This window comes from Notechis scutatus, chromosome 4, assembly GCF_049901735.1.
Source record: "Notechis scutatus isolate UNSWTSFEM ecotype Mainland chromosome 4, rNotScu1.2, whole genome shotgun sequence".
NCBI lineage: Eukaryota > Metazoa > Chordata > Lepidosauria > Squamata > Elapidae > Notechis > Notechis scutatus.
The window spans coordinates 91905402-91925513 of NC_142012.1; the positions used below are offsets into that span (position 1 = coordinate 91905402).

The 20112-nt window shown below is 41.0% G+C and overlaps 1 protein-coding gene across 2 annotated transcripts in view; it reads right to left on the minus strand.

The window, feature by feature from the left end:
• Nucleotides 1–20112, minus strand: part of ASCC1 (activating signal cointegrator 1 complex subunit 1) — a 107456-nt gene that overhangs the window by 22260 nt on the left and 65084 nt on the right. For both annotated transcript variants that reach the window (XM_026681225.2, XM_087964104.1), the window contains exon 9: nt 14146–14222. In XM_026681225.2, the coding sequence (XP_026537010.2) occupies nt 14146–14222 (77 nt within the window). The remainder of the gene's footprint in view (nt 1–14145; nt 14223–20112) is intronic.

Sequence of the window (20112 nt, forward strand, 5' to 3'; positions counted from 1 at the left end):
TCTAAGCATGCATATTTTATTACAAGAGTACGGAAGTGTTAATGGAGACTCTGCTGTGTACATGATTACCCTAGAGCATTTTGAAAAGTTTCTGAATGTTGTGGCTCATTCTGCAGTCACAAACAACTCACCAAACGGCTCCATCTTTAAGGTTTGTGCTTATTTTTTTTCTTCAGTTTTTGTTTTTATCTACTGTTCTGGTATGAACTGTTACCAAATTGCGTCTCTCGCACCGCTTTCTGAGGTAAAAGAGGTGAGAAACAAATATTAAGAGCAACTGGAGTGTCGATCCTATTAATTTAAGGGGTAGCCATTTTGCACACACATCATCAGTGCCACAGCATGAAAGGCAATTAAGTCCATAATTAGTTCTAAATTAAAAACTTACTTTTCCTAAATAAGGGTAGATTGCGAATACAGATTTGTTGATTACCAGCGCATGTGTAACCAACTTCATCTGACATGACCTCAACATTAAACTACCTAATTTGGAAATAACCCATCTTCTACTCGTTTTGGGGGTGGGGTGGATGGGGGTATCCACTCCTGGCAGACTATTAGGCCACTCACAGCATCACAAGAGCAAGGGAATCTGATCACTTGTATTGGTACACTCTTTAGAGTCAACGTTAAACAAACAGTGATGGTACTTTCTGAAAAATAATTGATGACAAGAAATATTTGTGATATCGAAAGCTCACTTTCATGCTGCATTAGGTTTTATGCATTTTGAATGTTGCTGCTAAGATTGATGCTCAAATAAGGTGCTGATAGCTGTCAAAGTTCAAGATGCTTCTACTAGTTGCTACCTAATAATTGCTATCAATTAAAGCCATTACACGAATGCCATGATGGTTCCCTCTACAGACAGTCCTCAACTTATGAACATAAAATTTCCCTTGTCACCCCATTTTATAAGCTTTCCTGCCACAGTTGTTAAGGGAATCCTTGCGGTTGTTAAATTAGAAACACGGTCGTTAAATGAATCTGGTTTTCCCATTGACTTTGCTCATCAGAAAGTTGCACAAGGAGATCATGTGGACCCGAGACATTGCAGTCATCATAAATGTGAGTTAGTTGTTGTGGTTCGTCGGCAGCCTGTGCAGACGGCAACAGAATTGGACAGGGAAGAACAGGGACCAGTCTGGGGGTCTGGGGAGGACTTGGACGAGGGTCCTGCATCCGATAAGAGATGGGCCCAGGACCACCTGGAAGTTATGTACTGACTCCGGAGCCTTCAGATTCTGGCAGCAGCGAGGAAGAGGACCCAGGGGAGCCTGTTCCCAGTGCGCATGTGCTGCCAGAAGGCGAAAGCAGCTGAAACAAAAGGGGCGACTCGGGAGTAAGGCTGGGAGGTGATTGCCTCCCCCATAAAGGACAGGCAAAGATGATGAAACCTTTGCAGGAAGCAAAATTGTTCATTCTGTTCCGACTAAACTTTGAAGCTCTGTATGGACTTAGTATTTTGTTTGGCTTTTTACAGTTAATTTCGCACTTTAGTTGTTGGCAGCAATTCAAAGGAGATAAAGGTGGGTGCTTATCTCAAGAGACTGTTTGGGACTCATTATGGGTTGGGAATGAACGTAATAGCTTTGTTTGGACTAAGTGTGTGCTTAATTATGATCTCAGGAAGTCTTGGTCAGAACATCAATTACCAAGCATCCAAATATAAATCGCATGACCATGGGGATACAATAACAGTCATGAATGTGAAAAATGGTCATAAGCCACTTTTTTTCAGTGCTGTTGGAACTTCTGGCGGTCATATATAATATTCCTCTGTTCCACAGACAGTTGTGACTTTGTCCTACTGATTGTCCGTACAAAGTACTTTTATTTTCTTGGCTTCCACACAGCTGATCCGTATGTTTGTGCCACTGTTTGTGTCTTCTATGAAAAAGATTTATTTCAAGACTAACCAATGTAAGGAGCTAAAAATACCTAATGAGGGTTTCAGATGAAATAATAAAAATGCCTTTTATCATCGTCAGTATCTCTCTCTCTTTTTTTTTTAAAGCTGTCCAATGTTTCTTACTATATATATGCCTGTCATGGGGAATGTTTGTCACATTTCTGCAGTAAATGTATTCAAGGTTATTTGCAGACAATAATCAAATAACACTTTTGGGTAAGCGCTAAAAATCTGAGATACATTGTACACTTAAGGTGTGCTATGTAAAGCTATTCAAAGGAGAAGGAAACATCAGGAATTGTGCACATCATTATATTTGTACCATCAGTGAATTTGTGTATAAAATGGCACCTTTGGTACTAATTAAACAATACATGTTTTGTCTAACAATATTTAGTCTTAATATGATTTAGACTTAATCATATTTCACTTAAATTTAGATAACAAAAAATGAATAAAGAACATTTAAGACAATCTTTTACTTTCCCCAAATTTTGTTTCTATTTCAAATCCAAAATACATTGGCTGTTTAAGCTTTATTGGATACTATAAATCAATTACAGCATAGCGTTGCGGAAAAAGAGACATTTGTTTTGTTGCTTAAGGAACACTTCAGAAAGGAAACTCCAGAAGTAAAGAATATGGAGAAAATTAGATTTGAATTCAGGAATTTCTCAGTGTCAATATAGCCTTAGCGAAAATAAAATAGTGATAATCTCAAAACAATCAGGTTTCTAGGTAATTATCATGGGAGAACTAATAATACAGGACACTATCACTATATAAATTCCCTGTATATATAGTTTTAATGAAGGTCTTATTTAATTCTTTCTCAAACCAATCTTTCTTTTGCCTTCCTGTCATTTAAATCACATAAATATTCTATTGAGCTTCTCTTCAGAATTATCTCATTTTCTTACCACTACAAGGTTCTTCCATATTCAGATAATTTAAATCAGTCCTCTATCAAAAATTTAAATTCTACTGTAATATTTATATAGTTATCCACCCCTTTAACCTCCCTGTCTCTGCATAATGCAAGCATTAACTGTGCTTCTTTCTTTAGGCTGCAATCTCTTACTGCAACTTCTTGAATGTTCTTTACAATAAAAAATCCTTTAATTATGTAGAGATCAGAAACGGATACAATCTTCGATAGTGCAATTCTCCCTTCTCTTCTTCTGCATAGTTACTCTAATTAAAAAATGCTATTCACTAACCAAATGTTTTTAGTTGGTACAAAACGTAATTCACATTCATTCTTCTACCTCTTTGTTCTATATCCCACCTTTTAAAGTAAGCCGGCAAGCAACGTATCTTTATTTTAATTACGTAATTGAGAAATCACTGCATTATGAAGGGATATTGTGGGATATATTGCATTCTGCATACATTACATGGCCCCAATCAGTGAAACCTAAACATCTACGTTTCTGGAAAGGAGAAATAATTGCTGCTTCATCAATAATGTAACGAAGTGGTCTGTTTTTCCTCCGCAACGTCAAATGGTAGCCATTTTGTTATTATCTTTTTTTAAGAGATGTGTTTGTAAATGCTATTATAGTGAGAGATGAATCCACTTCTTCCTTTAATAGAAGAGCTACATCAAAGGTTAGATTTCATCACACACACACACACACACACACACACACACACACACACACACACACACCAGTGGTGGGATTCAAATATTGTTGCCACTGGTTCGATGGGCGTGGTTTGATGGGTGCGCTTTGAGCGCAAGCACATACTTTGTGCGCACACACACGCCAAACGTGCACTTTGCGCATGTGCAGAGGCATTTGTGCAGGTGCAAAGGCATTCTACCTCGCTTCCTGCCAGCCTGCACGGTCTCTCGGGCACTTCAGCAGCTGCCGTGAGGCACTATTCTGTGCCACGCAAAGCAGCTGCGCTTCAAATTCAGTGGATAAAGGTGAGTATGGGAACCCAGGTGGGCCCAACAGCAGAGCCATTAGAGCAGTGGAGAGAACTGATTCGGTATCCGCTGCTCAGTGCTCCTACCGGCTCTCCAGAACCGGGCAGAACCAGTCGAATACCACCACACACACACACACACACACACACACACACACAGGGATCGCATGACCCTGGGACACTGCAACCATCATAAATATGAACCAGTTGCCAAGCGGCTGAATTTTGGGGATGTTGTTGTGGTTAAGTGTGAAAATATGGTCATAACTCCCTTTTTTCAGTGTCATTGTCACTTGCCAAGCGGCTGAATTTTGGGGATGTTGTTGTGGTTAAGTGTGAAAATATGGTCATAACTCCCTTTTTTCAGTGTCATTGTCACTTGGGATTCAATTTTTTTTACTCCCGGTTCTGTGGGCGTGGCTTGGTGGGCGTGGCAGGGGAAGGAGACTGTAAAATCTCCAGTCAGAGATGGTGTTTGCCGGTTCTCCGAACTACTCAAAATTTCTGCTACCGGTTCTCCAGAACTGGTCAGAACCTGCTGAATACCACCTCTGCTTCAACCGGTCACTAAACAAACTGTTGTAAACCGAGGACTACCTGTACTGACGTAACATCCAACACGGAGAAGGTAATAGCAATAGCAATAGCACTTAAGACTTACATACTGCTTCACAGTGCTTTACGGTCCTCTCTAAGCGGTTTACAGAGTCAACATATTGCCTCCAAACAACCTGGGTCCTCCTTTTACCCACCTCGGAGGGATGGAAGGCTGAGCTCAACCTTGAGCCGGTCAGGATCAACACTGCCTAACCGCAGTCGGACATCAGCAGAATTAGCCTGCAATACTGCATTCCCTATCTCTGCCATAGTGTGGCAAAAGACAGCAAAGATGGATTTTGTAAAATGCGCCATTCCTAGATTTATGCAAAGTATACCACTCACAACCAGTCCAAAACATTGGCGCCACAAGCTTGATTGTGCTCAGTAGACAATCCTTACTTAGCATTTATTTATGATGTTGCAATCCATCAAAACCATCCAAGGTAGACACCTGAACTAGCGTTAACAATATGGGCATTACAAAATGGAATGGAAGATCAGGCAGTGTAGCTGTAAGGTTCAAGATTAGGCAAACGAAGCATTATCAATTTTTTTCTTTTAATATCGGTCATGGTAGAATGCTATAAAACAGGGGTGTCCAACCTTGGCAACTTTAAGACTTGTGGACTTCAACTCCCAGAATTCCTCAGCCAGCAAAGCTGGCTGAGGAATTCTGGGAGTTGAAGTCCACAAGTCTTGAAGTTGCCAAGGTTGGACACCCCTGCTATAAAACATTGCCCTGTCAGATGGGCTACCACAAGTAATTAAATCTGCTCAGTATTATGGAGGCAGCTGTTAATCTAACTGTTGTATTTTGATGCAGGCTGTTTCCTTTATGCGTTATACACACACCGCAAAAATAAATGCCTTACTAAAACGTGTCCTACAACTAGGTTGCTTTTATTTATTAACATGGAAGTTACAACACAGTGGAGTATCATAGCTATGGGCCATGACTCATTAGCTCTTGTAAAACATTTGGCAAATAATCTTTTGCTTCCTTTCAACATGCATATTCTCATCCATAGGGACAGATTCCTCCCCCCACATCTTAGTCTACTTTCTTTCTCTGCTTTCTCCACCAGACAGTCATGAGGAATCGAAACTAAATGCATTACAAAAATGCAAGCTTTAAATCAAGCCAAGAGAAGAATTTCAGCAGGACAGTGCAGCACTAGCGATAGCACTTAGACCTATATACCGCTTCACAGTGCTTTACAGCCCCCTCTAAGCTGTTTACAGCAGTTGTCACCAACCAGTGGGCCAGGGATCACTGGTGGTCCATGAGAAAATTTTGGTGGTCTGCACAGAAATCCCAAAGCAATTAATCCAGGCTGCACAGGAACACAAGGCTGCACTGGCCACGTGACCCATGAGAACATGAGGCTGGTGTCGCTTGCATTGTGAACACGAGATAGTGAGAGGAGGGGGGAAAGGGCAGAGGGGGAGGACTTGCCCCACTTGCCCCACACACCTTGCCTGGCTACCAGGCTGCTTCTTTCCGCTTCTTTCTTCTTCTGCTTTTGGCTGCACACAAGGAAAGCAGCAAAAGTCTTTCTTTCTCTCCCCCAAACTCCGCCAGAAATGAGTCTTTGGGCCCTGCAAGGCATCCTGCTTCAAGAGGCTGCGCCGGCACGACAAATCTCACAAAGACTCGTTTCTGGCGGAGTTTGGGGGAGAGAAAAATAGACTTCTGCTGCTTTCCTTGCATGAAGCCAAAAGTCTCTCTCTCTTTCCCTCTCCCCCTGAAAACAGAGCTGGAGACAGCATCCTGCGATCCCAAATAAAGAACGAATGATCGGTAGGAAAACGGGGTGGGGAATTTTCCTACAGACTTTTTGGGGGATTTTCTCTGGGTCTCTGGTCCACGGAATTTAAAATTATGAGTTTGGTGGTCCCTGAGGTCCAAAAGTTTGGCGACCCCTGGTTCACAGAGTCAGTATATTGCCCCCAAACATTCTGGCTCCTCATTTTACCGACCTCAGATGGATGGAAGGCTGCACCAACCTCCTGGCTGTGGGCAGAGTCAGCCTGCAATACTGCATTCTAACCACTGCGCCACCAGGGCTCCTAAGAACACAACGCCACCCTCACTAAGAACTGAATGTACTGTACAACTTGAAGGTCAAGAATTGAGAATAAATGGGAAAATTTCAAGGAGAGACAAATATAACAAGAACCATAAATTGGAAGCCTTTAAACTAAAGGGCATGATGTCATAGGGACAAAATACTATCCTGACTACTGCACACAGAGTTAGAATTTAACTTTCAATAAGGGAAGCACAATTAATAACTTCTCACACACTCATTCTCAATTTCTAGATCCATTTGGAATGACCTTTTCAAGATCTCATTCTTATGTTAAATTCTGGCACAAGGGAAGATACTAGGCAAAAGCTGCAGGGGTGGGATTCCACCGGTGTAACCACCGGTTCGGTGAGCGTGCACTTCGCTGCATCATCAATACGGCACTAATGATATCATGTAGATTGGGCAATGAAATGTCTGCAAGAAAGCAACCAAGCTTAGAGAGCACCAAGGATACCTCAGTAACCTTTCTGCTTACTTTTTAACACCGGCTGCTACATGTCAGCTTAAACACAAGACCTTTATCTTGCTTCCAACCAGAGGACAACCAGGGTAAGCAAGCAAACAACTGCACACACTTCCATTTTCTATCAAACTGGTATTGTCATTACAGTGTGCTTGTCCATGCAGTATAACTGTTGCTTTAAAAAAAAAAATAAACCAATCATTTTGTAATTACTCTGAAGGCTAGCCATATTTTTCCAGGAATAAATATCTTTTTTCAAGTTGATCCGATTAAGAATACAATATCAAAAAGCAACATTCAGAGAGCAATTTAAAAGTGTCCCGCATATAAAAAAATTAGATGTTTGGGGAAGAATAAAATCTGAAGCCTTCTTCTAAACATGTAATTTTCATTAGCTAATATTTCATTAAAGGAACACTTGTAATAGCATCTATAGGAGAAGTTATAAAAATCAAGATAGTGGTCATAGCAGTGCAACTGAAAGTCCTCTCCTTAATGTATGTATCGCATATACAAAAGATTTAATCACACTTTTGCAGCCACTTATCTTGCCTTTTTTGTTACCCTTCCTTCCAATGCCACTGAACACTGTCTCATATTAAAACTTCCAGACTATTGAAGCACTATCCAAATATTGGCTTCCTTTAACCATCTTGGCAAGAACTGGACCTAAGCTATTTTGAAGCAGAATGTTAAGTAAACAATCATATAAAATAGCCATTAATATCGTGTTTCCACAAAAATAAGACCCTGTCTTATAATTTTTCGCCACCAAAAAAGGTACCAGGTCTTCTTTTGGGGGGATGTCATCCACTAACTAACCTCACTTGTGCGCGTCGCCCCTCGACTTCCTTTTCGTTGTCAGAGGCCTTCAGGAAATTTTTCTGCGGCCAGCAAGACTTTCCTGAAGGGTTCTGCAGCTGATAACAGAGCTCCGGATTGATGCGGACTTTGTTATCAGGTACAGAGGTCTTCAGGGAAGCCTTGGCAGCCTTGCTGGCTGTAGAAGAAATGGGCCGGCAAGGCAGGTGTCAGGTTGTGTTAGGCCTGGCTACAACTGTGCAAAGGTAAGTAGTAGGGCAGCTCCACACACACACCCCATCTCCACCCTAGTTTAATGGCTTTACTCGTGCACTCTGGAGTGGGCAGGATCTTAATTAGGGCTTATTTTGGGGGTAGGGCTTATATTGGGTGCACATGTAAAAATCAAACTAAGACTTACTTTCAGGGTAGGTCGTATTTTGGGGGAAACAAGGTAGGCATTTTTTAACATAGCCTGCTAATTCCCAAGGTTACTTTAATTTATGAAAGAAAAGCATTGGTGGACTATTTGGAGACAACCAACTGGGTAGCTTATTCCCTCTGAACAGATGACTTTATATATATATATATATTGTGCTTAGTATTTAAGGTATTTCTTTCAATTCTTCAAAATGCAGCATATTACAGGTAGTCCTCAACTTGCAACAGTTCATTTAGTGGCCGTGAAAAAAGTGACCTATGACCATTTTTCACACTTACAACCACTGTAGCCTCCTCAAGGTCACGTGATCAAAATTCAGGTGCTTGACAACTGATTCATATTTATGACGGTCGTAGCATCCTGGGCCCACTGTAATCTTTTGACAAGCAAAATCAATTGGGAAGCCAGATTCACTTAACAACCAGATTACCCACTTAACAAGGGCAGTGATTCACTTAACAACTGAAAAGTCAAGGAAAGTCATAAAATGGGGCGAAATTCACTGAAGAAATGCCTCACTTGGCAACATACATTTTGGGCTCAATTGTCATCGTACGTTGAAGAGACATTTGTATTTACAAGAAACCTACAATTGGCTCTTTTTTCTCTCTCTATTCCAGATGCCAGCTAGTTCCAAGATTTATTGTGGTACAAATTTAAAAATCTGAAATAAAAGCATGCCAGCTGTTGCACTTCAATATCATAAGAGAGCTGAGAGTTTACTGCTTGATTGCTTCAGGGACACTGCAGTGGAACTGCTAGCTGATAGAAGATCACAGATTTTAGAAGCATCTCGTCCTCCAGATATGCTTCAAGGTTACTTCTCACTTTTAGCCATGCTCGCTGAGAATTATAGGAGTTGACATCTGAAGCAGTTAAAGGGTACCTGGTTGGAAAAGCTGAGGTGGAATGAAGATGTAAGATTGGTAGTTCCCCTATGTTTCTCTTTTTCTCCATTACAAATAGAATATATTACTATGAATGTTTTAAGACAGGGGTGTCAAACTCAAGGCCCGGGGGCAGGATCCAGCCCATGGAGTGCTTAGATCTGGCCCGCGGTGCCGCCCTGGAAATAGCAAAGGACCGTCCCACGGTGCCTCTGCCAGCGAAAACGAAACTCGGGAGGGCTGCGCAGGCCCTCCTAGGCCCTGTCTCCCGAAGCCCTCTGCCAGTGAAAACAGAGCTCCGTTTTCACTGACAGAGGGCTGCAGGAGGCCGTTGCAGCCGAAAACGAAGATCAGGAGCCTATTTTTGCTAGCCGAGCACTCGGGTCACCACAGTCGCCCTTGATATGAGTGACATCAAGTTGGCCACGCCTATCCTGGTCACGCCCACCTCAGCCCACAAGATCAAACACAACCTTAACACGGCCCTCAATTGAATCACGTTTGACACCCCTGTCTTAAGAGAAAAGCAAGTTAAAGACTGAATAACTCTCCTAAAGACTGCTTTGGGAATAAAAAGGAACAGTGTGAACAACAGGAAGGATCATTTTATTATGTTTGGTGAGTGTATAAAAAAAAAAGCCAGAAAGTTTTGGAAATACATGAACTAGAAAATCTTAAAGACAAATATTCAATTGAAACCAGAGGGTTTTTTTTTTTTTTTTGCGGGGGGTTGAGGGGAGGGTTGAGAGATTGATGAACAGATATTGGGGGAAAGTCATGGGTCTTTTTTGTATATATGGTAACTGCAGCAAAATTATTATATACTCAAACAGAAAGACTCGGTACTACTTTCCATGGAGGCATGGTTGGTGAAGATGATGGAATTTACAGAGATGGCAAAACCGACTTTCTTTGTTAAGAGAAAATACAAAGCTACGTTTATTGCTGCTCTTATAATTTATGACTTTGATGAGTGGAGAAAAACAGATGATAGAAAAAAATAAAGCTTTTTTTTGTTACCATGTGGTAATTTTGTAATTGTACTTCTATTTGTTACAAAGAAAATTGAAAGTCACTACTTTCTATTTTTTTCTCCATTCTTTTTTGTACTTTTTCTCGTTGTCTTGTCTTAAAAAAATTTTTTTTACTCTTCTTTGGTTTATTACTTTGTGTTAGTTCTTGTTCACTTTAATCCTTTTCAAACTCTTAATAAAATAATAATACTGAGAATATAAAGGGAAAGGGAAATAATCCTTGAAGTCAAATTTAACTTGTTAACAACATTGAAATAACCAAATTGTTATCTTGGCAACAAGACAAGAGAAATGATTTGCGTTGTCTTCTTCCTTTTCATTTTCTAATCCACAAGGTCTGGGATTCCAGGTAATCTTCTATCCAAGCCCAATCCTAATTAGTTTTCTGAGATCAACCAAGTTCAGCTAGATACCGTTTCCCCAAAAATAAGACCTATCACGAAAATAAGCCCTAGCATGTTTTTATGTGTGCACCTAATACAAGCCCTACCCACCCACAAAATAAGCCCTACTTAAGAGCCGGCACAGCTGGCTTGGTTGCTCTGCTGTTACAAAAGCATGGGATACGGAGCACAACACCTCAACATGGGAGGTAAATTAGATTAAGAAAGCGTCTTCCATATAGTCAGCTCCGTGGTCAAGATGGATTTGGGCTTATTGAAGGCAAGATACAAATGAATATAATAAGTAAAAGATGTTGCAGTTTTTTAAACTGTTTAAAAGACTGCAACATCTTTTACTTATTATTATTGTATTCATTTGTATCTTGCCTTCAATATTTTTACAAATAACACAAGGTAGCAAACATATCCACAGCACCTTCCTCCTCCTATTTTCCTCACAACAACAGCCTCGTGAGGTAGGTGGTGAGATGGTGGAGCTGTTCCACATGCCCTGCACCGGAGTACCTGAGGGCCCTGCAGCCAGGCCATCCACACCCTGACAACTGTTTCATGGCTGTGCCTCGCTCAGCCTTCTGCTCATTGTGGCCACAAACAAGCAGAATAAGTGGGCCAGAAACCACATGGGGTCCTGATGGATGGAACTGTTGGAGCTGCCGCCATGAGGTGAGGCAGGTGTCGGGGCATGGATGGCCTGGCTGCAGGGACACTGAGGTAAGACAGCGCGTGGCACATGGGGCAGCTTCATCCCTCTTGCGTAGGGAAGCTTCACTTCATGCCCCACAGCCTCCTGCCTTGCTGTGAGCAAGCCGAAGAAGTGAGACTCCCGTACATGGGAAAAAAATAAGACACCCACCAAAAATAAGCCCTGGTGTTTATTTTGGGACCCAAAAGAAAATAAAACCTGGTCTTATTTTCGGGGAAACATGGGTAGAGAAAGCTTTATGGGCAGGTATTGGCTCTAAACATGTATCTGTTTGAAGAAACTGAGTCCTAAAATGAAATGTATAAAAGCATATTGGAATAGCTACTTAACAGTGTGGGAAGCATTAATATTGCAAATTATTACTGGCTGGATATAAAGCAGTTTAGCATTGTCCCTTGTTCCCATTTGAAGTTTTCAAGTACACTTTAATTACTACTTTCACGGGGAATTCCTTTGTCAGCTCAGCTACTGCTTGACCTCTTTTGTTTATGCTGCTCACTGAAATGTTTTTGTTCTGGTCTGACATCGCCTTGTTCTTGGTTATCAAGTAAGACTGGGACAATCAACCCCATCATGCCCCTTGGGGCATAAGCCTTCTCAAAGCAAAGCAATTAAGCAACAAGACACAAACGAGGATCAAAAACTAACAATGATGGGGTGGGAGAATCAAAGCTATAAAGGCAAATGGAGAATTAATAGCACATGGTGTTGGGGTGGCTGCCGAACATGCCTTGATAAGGAATTGGAGTGGCTTTTCTCACAAATGTGGTAATTCTGGCTTTGTCCTCTAAACCAGGGGTCTCCAAACATGGTGGTCTTTAAGACTTGTGGAGTTCACTCCCAGAATCCCTCAGCCAGCGAGCATAGCTGGCTAGGGAATTCTAGAAGTAGAAGTCCACAAGTCTTAAAGTTGGCTGAGGAATTCTGGGAGTAGAAGCCCACAAGTCTTAAAAGTTGACTGAGGAATTCTGGGAGTAGAAGCTCACAAGTCTTAAGGTTGTCAAGTTTGGAGACCCCTGCTCTAAGCCCACAGAAACCACTTTACAAATAAGATGCCCGGAAGAGGAAGGGATCTATGAAACGGAAGGGACAAGGGGGCCTGCAATCAGATCATTTGGAAGGAATGTCCTCCAATGAATGGGCAGCAATATGGGACTCGACTGCCAACTATGAGTCATAAATAACAAGTGCCAATGGGCGCTGCCCTGGGTGCCTGGCAAAGAGGAGGGAAATGTCAAGAGGCTGGGAAAGAACGTGAGAGAAAGGTGGCATTTTGGCTTGGAGGCCATTATCCACGTTCTTTCATGCATCAAGGAGTCATTAGGTATTTTTTGGCTAGAGCTGGACAAAATCAAATCAGGTGGCATTTTGGCTTGGAGGCCATTATCCACGTTCTTTCATGCATCAAAGAGTCATTGGGTATTTTTTGGCTAGAGCTGGACAAAATCAATTAAGGCTGAGGGCGGGGAGTGGGGGTGGAGAATCCCAATGCTGTGCTTCACATTTTACAGAGCAGTGATATGAATAAGAGGAGTGATGGGGCTTAATGTGTTTCTCTGCTTAGAAGTAGTGCCATACAAGAGGATACTCAGGTGCAAATAAATACTGAGACACAGACTTCAGAGAGTAATTAGGACTGCAGAAAAAACAACTACTACCAACCTGCCTTCAATCGAGGACCTGTATATTGAACAAGTCAAAAAGAGGGATGTGAAAGTATTTACAGACCCCTCACATCCAGGACATAAAGTGTTTTAACTCACACCCTCAAAACGACGCTATAGAGCACTGCACACCAGAACAACTAGACACAAGAAAGTTTTCCCCCGAACGCCATCACTCTGCTAAACAAATAATTCCCTCAACACTGTCCAACTATTTACAAAGTTGGAGCTAATAAAGGGACTCCTACTGATTATCAGACTGTGTGCTATGCCCCGGATCATTACAACTACCGGTAAATACTTACCAACTATAAGTATTAGGCTATCTGCAATTATTCTAAATTTCAGATGAAGAATATTTATACAAGAATGAGATTCTGTATATATAATTAAACTAACTATAACTAAACTATCAGGCACAAGAAACCAGGAGACATGATGGAGTTCAAAAGCACTGCAGATTTATTCCATACAAGCTATACCCAAGAATCTGATCAAGGGAGGCTAGACTAAGATCTCTTTCTGGAGCGTATGGACTCCAGACTGATGATGCATTTGACCCCGCCTTCAGATTCAGCCTGGTCATTTGCTGCATCAACTAAAGTCAGTGGTTTGCTACATTTGCTACATCAACTGGTTTGGTGGTTAAGGCACCAAGCTAGAAACCAGGAGGCTGTGAGTTCTAGTTCCTGTGCAGGTGCCACCTGGGTGACATTGGGCCAGTTCCTCCCTCTCACCCCCACAGGGTGGTTGTTGTGGGGGAAATAAGAGGAAGAAGTACAGTTGGGTATATTTGCCACCTTATTTATAGAAAAACAATAAAGGCGGGATAAAAATAATAAATAAATATATGGTCAAAGAGTTCAGTCTTTCTTGCTCACTTGTCTTTCTATTTTGGGAAAAGTAGTGCACAAACCCCTCTAGATTAAAAGTTTAGCTGACAAAATCCACTTTTTCGTTATCGTTTATTTGATTTTTGCCTATACATAAAGGGATATAGGAACAACAGTCTGACAATTATACTAGGGAGCCATATTAGAGTCCCTTTAGAATTTTTGGGGGTTGTTGGAAATTCCAGCAACATGTTAGAGTCAAATTCTCTGTGTTTCTTGCACTGGAATATCATATGCAACATACAGTTGAGTCAAAACTTGACTTTTAAAAGTCTACTAACATAAGATAAACCAGGAGGCAATTTTATACTGACCTTCAAAATTGTTCGGCCATCAAATGATTCCCTTTCCTTGAACTGTTTGCCTGTGGCTCGGTTATTCGGTTCTTCAGCTGCAAAATAAATGAGATTTCAACTCAAACCGAGTCAATTCCCATCCCCAAATCTATATATTTAAATGCGAAATACCCCTCACACATTATCACAAAAATCTCCAGAACCGTAAAGCCTATAAAATAGAAATTTGGCACGTATGTTCCTCTTGGCTTCTAGGTGCTCACTAAGAAAATTTTTTTGAAATGACCATCAGAGCATTAGTATTTCATATATTATTATTAATAGGCTCTGATGCTAAGGAGTTCTACTTCCCCTCCCCACCTAAAAAGAAATTTATTTTAATTTATTTTATTTATTTATTTTGATTTGTCAATAGCTTACAAGATAATAGGTATAAGTATATACATAGTTATGAATACATGAAATGGGTACATATAAGAAAAATAAAAGAAACAATAGGACAGGGATGGTAGGCACGTTGGTGCGCTTGTACATGCCCCCTACAGACCTCTTAGGAAAGGGGTGAGGTCAATAGTAGAGAGTCTAAGGTTAAAGTTTTTAGGGATTGGGGAAGAAACCACAGAGTCAGGTAGAGTATTCCAGACATTGACCACTCTGTTGCTGAAGTCGTATTTCCTGCAATCAAGTTTGGTGCGGTTAACCTTGAGTTTGTATCTATTGTGTGCTCTTATGTTGTTATGGTTGAAGCTGAAGTATTCATTGACAGGTAAGTCATTGCAATGTATGATTTTATATACCATACTTAGATCGAAGACGGCATAATTCAAGGTTTTCTAGGTCTAGAATTTCAAGTCTGGTGGCATAAGGTATTCTACAACCAGTAGAGGAGTGGAGAACTCTTCTTGTGAAATGTTTCTGGACTTTCTCAACTGTGCTAATATGAGATACGTAATGTGGGTTCCAGACTGATGAGATGTATTCGAGTATTGGTCTAGCAAATGTTTTGAATGCTCTAGTTAGTAGTATGATATTACCAGAGAAAAAGCTACGTAGGATTAGGTTAACAACTCTTAATGCCTTTTTGGCTATGTAGTTACAGTGGGCTCTAGCACTTAGATCATTAGAGATGAGTATTCCAAGGTCCTTTACAGAGCTTGGATCATCAACAAGGTCTTGACTATTCAGCTTGTATTTTATTTTCTGATATTTTTTTTGCCAATATGTAAGACAGAGCATTTATTTGTTGAGATTTGAAGTTGCCATTTGTTTGACCATTTTGTAGTTTGTGGTGTACCACTGAATCAAAGGCTTTACAGAAGTCTATGTAGATTATGTCTATTGTTTTGCCCTGATCGAGTTGTGTAGTCCATATGTTTTTGCAGTTGCAGATTACAGGATAGTTTTTTTCTGAAACCAAATTGTTTATTGGAGAGTAGGTTGTTTGTTTGTTTCTAAGTGGAGGATGATGGATTGGTTAATAATTGATTCCATAACTTTACAGGTGACGCAGCATAAGGAGATTGGTCTGTAATTTTTAACTAGGCTGGGGTCTCCCTTTTTGAAGAGGGGGATGATCGTGGCTTGTGACCATAAGTTAGGCAAGGAGCTGGTCCTGAAATTTTTTTCAAAGATTATGCTTAGAGGTTCCGCTATGGCAGTGGATAGCTCTTTTAAGAAGTAGGCACATATTCCGTCCGGTCCAATAGATAGAGATGGTTTTAGATTGCGTAGTGCTTTTTCAACATTGTCTTCTGTAAAATCGATATGTAGTAGATCATTGTAGTTTTCTGTGGTTCGGCTAGGAAATACTGGGCATGATCCATTGCTGTTTACAAATACTGAGCCAAAGAATGTGTTAAAGATGTTGGCTTTAATGGTGTCGTCGTTGCAGTCTTTACCATTAGGTCCTATCAGGGGTGGGATGGACTTTGAGTCTTTTAATTTGTTGTTTACAAAATTGTAAAAAGCGCAGGTGGAATTGGTGCGTAGAAGGTTTTCCTCTTGTTTAATGTGATAATTGATGCATTCAGTCTTTATCTGGTGGCATAAATTTTTGTATCGGCTTTTGAAGTTGGCAACGTGACCAGATTTGTTTTTCCGCCAGAGTGATCTCTTTTTGGATTGAAGTTTCCTTATTGTTATGGGTAATCTGTTTTTGTTTTTTTTTGGTTTTGGGAGTTTTTAATGGTACATATAGTTTGATGACTCTTTTGACTTCAAGTAAAAATATGTTGTAATGGTCTTCTACAGTATTGCATCCAGTGAATAGAGATTGCCAGTCAAGGATTGAAGATCATTGTCTATAAGATCATAGTTACCTTTTTTGAAGTTATAATTGGGGATTACATCATTGTGATGATTTTTGTGTGAGTGTATGTTGAGACAAAAGTCAATCATATTGTGGTCACTGTTGGAAAAGGGTTCTTTAGTTTGTATTCCGTAAATTACATTCAAACTATTGCATAAGATCGAGGCAGTTGTTAAGTCTAGTATTGTTGGTTACTAATTAGATTTGTAACAGCATTGTAGAAGGTTGCATGTATGGGTTCAGTTGTACATTCATTTAGGGTCCAGTTAATATGAGGTAGATTGAAGTCACCAAGAAAGATAAAAGCGTGTGAGCAGGATGTTGCCCATGTTAGTAGTGAATTTAGCTTGTTTACATGTTCGATGTCATAATCAGGTGCTCTGTAACATAGTAAGAATTGAAATGTGATATTTAAGGATAGTTCACAGATGATAGTCTCAGGAAGAGCAAGCTCCTGGGTAACTTGGATGTTTTTTAGATGTAAGGACTTTTTATAATCTGTTCCAAATGCAAAACTCAAGCAGGGGAGAGGAGTTTCGGTTTCAGTTTCATAGCGGCAACCAGCTTTACTACAGAACAGTTGAGCTAAGCCATGCCCAGGCTCCTTGCTGTCTCCTTGCTCACACAGCAAATACTGTTTCAGTTTCCAAATAGCCCTCAATTCTCTCACACACTGACAGGACTCTAGGCAGGTGAATACTGATGGATGCTGGTAGGCAGAGACAGAATCCCCCCCCCTTATTTTCCTCCCCAAAAAGTAAGCCTAATCACATAGTTTTGTAGCGAAGCACAGGTATCAAGCTAGTATAAATATAAATACACACACAATTATTCTGAATTGTTTTTATCCATTTATCATAACAGCATTTTAAACAAGACAGAAATTATTTCCAAAAGTACATTGTCAGAATGTTTAGAGCCATCAATATTGTCTTGAGGATTATTTAAGGCTGACAGCTTAGTGTAATAGAATCATCCAGGGGAATCCAGAGCTTAAGATTCAGTGCTCTGTCAAAGCAAGCTTTGATAGTAAAGCATTCTCTCACCTTACTTTCCTGTCCAGCCTTCGAGAGCTGATCATTCTGCAGGCTACAAATTTAAAACCAGTGAGAAAAAAATTGGGTACTTGGGCAATGCATCCTTGTTCTCAAGGTGCCTCTAATTCCTCAAAGCTGGGAACAAACAAAAGATCAATGGCTCCTTAAACCAAGAGTTATTTTTACTTGGCCCGACTGTGGATACTCCTTGCAAGTGTACCATTACAAATTCGATCTTTACAATCACAGATTTTGTGAAAAATACGGAGAACTTCATACTTCCTTTTTTCGAAAAGCATGTTTCTGGTTGTCTTGATAGAAGGAGTCGTTCCACTGTGCAGCAAATGTTAATAAACGGGAACATTAGACACAGTTTACTAGTCAGGGATTTAGTCCTCCCACTCACATTTTTGCTTCTTCAGCAAGTCTACTTTATTTACAACTAGTAGTCCTTGACTTGCCACCACTAATTTAGTGACCGTTCCAAGTTACAATGGCACTGAAAAAGAATTACAAACGACTGGTCCTCACACTTATGCAATTGTTGCATCCCCAAGGTCATGCGATAAAAATTAAGGCCCTTGACAACCATGAAGTAGCTACAATGGTTGCACTGGTCATGTGATCACCCGTTGTGATCTTCCCAACTGGGTCCCGACAAGTCAAGTCAATGGCGAAGCTGGATTTGCTCAACGACTGCATGAATCACTTAACCACATTGATTCGCTTAACAACAAATAGCACAAAGGTCATAATATCCAGCGTGGTTCACCTGACAACCATCTTGCTTAGCAACAGGAAGTCTGATCCCGACTGTGGTAGTCATAAGTCAAGGGTTACCTGACTTGGCCCAGAATTCCTGATCTCCAAAAGATTTAACTCTACATGGAGGACATTCTTTCTTTCACGGCTCCTGCCTGTTGCTATAAGCATGTTCTGGGCCCATCTATCAAAGTGCCACCTTAGAGCACCCAGAAGGTGTGCCTTCTCTGCTGTGGTGCCTTATCCCAGCACTGTCCCTGCTGGGCCCACCCTGCTTTCCTTCAAATGGAAACCTGGCTTTTTTCCCAGGCCTTGAGCTGGGCCAGGGCATGCATCCACTATGGGATACATCTGTCAACTCATAAAATATTTCTATGGTTGTTTTTTTAGAGTTGCCAACAGAAAGGGAGGGGGGAGCAGTGCAGCCACTTGCAAACCGAAACTGCATTCCATAAATGTTTTCAAAGATAGTTTCTAGGGGACTGAAGTATCTGCCGTGCAAAATTCTAACTGGAGAGCATGATTGATGACTCTTGGCTATGGATGTGTCCCCTTGGAGAATATGAATTATGATACACCCAAAGGGTGGGGGAAAACCAGGGTCAAGAGTGACAATGAATTATGTGTCTCAGAGTTGGCTACACCCAGGCAATGCCGTACGGTTTAATTCCCAATAAATCCTTTTTAAGTTTTGGAAGTTTGGCTCCAAAACTGAAAATGATTTAAATAGGGGTAACTGCCGGAATCCTGACATCTAGTGCAGGGGTGTCAAACTCAAGACCCATGGGGTACTTAGGTCTGGCCCATGGGGCCTCCCTGGAAACAGCAAAGGACCGGCCCGCAGTGCCTCTGCCAGCGAAAATAGAACTCGGGACCCCCGAGCTCCGTTTTTGCTGGCAGAGGGTTGAGGAGGCTGTTGCTGCTAAAAACAGACCTCATGGGGGCCACAAGCAGCACTCCCAAGCTCCGTTTTTGTTGGCAGAGGGTTGCAGGAGGCCGTTGCAGCCAAAAACGTTTTCACTGGCAGAGTGCTTAGGCCACCACAGGCACCCCCAACACAAGTGACATTGAGTTGGCCATGCCCACCCTTGCCACGCCCACCCCACCCTCCCAAGCTCAAACACAACGGCCCTCAATGAAATCGAGTTTGACATCTCTGATCTAGTGTATTTATACAATGTATTTGTTCTCTCTGTTACGGTCATCTTTTACCCTCGGTTTCTTAACATATTGTACAGTGCTGTTGCTAACTTGCTACATTACCCAAAGCCAGTGATGAGTTGGGAAGGGCATAGAAATTGTGTCAACTAAAAAAAAAAATACTTCTTTGATCTTTTTAGTTGCCAGCAGAAAGGGGTGGGGGAAAGCAGTGCATTCCTTAAATGCCTCAGATAATCGCTTTGGCTACTGAAGATTCTGGCGCGCAAAATTATTACTGGAGAGCATGATTGATGACTCTTGGCTATGGATGTGTCTCATTGGAGAATATACATCCAGGGGGTAGGGGGAAGACCAGGGTCAAGGGTGAAATGAATGATGTGTCAGAGTCGGCTGCAACTGAGAAACGCCGATATGTCAACTCCTAATAAATCAAATCTTTTTTACTCTGAGAGATTGGCTAGAGACTTATGATTAGAATGGGGGTGCATGTCGGAGTCCTGACAAATCGAACGTACACATATAAAATAAATGCATCCAGTTTTAAAATTTTAATACACACACAAACACAAACACAGTGTATGTAAAGGCTAAAAAGGAACATTGTAAATAGATCAACAAACCTGCAAACCAGTCTACTTTTGTCACTCTTTGAAAATCTGAACACAAGAATAAATGGACAAATCCTTAAGAATAAAATCTTGAATGATAATAATAAAA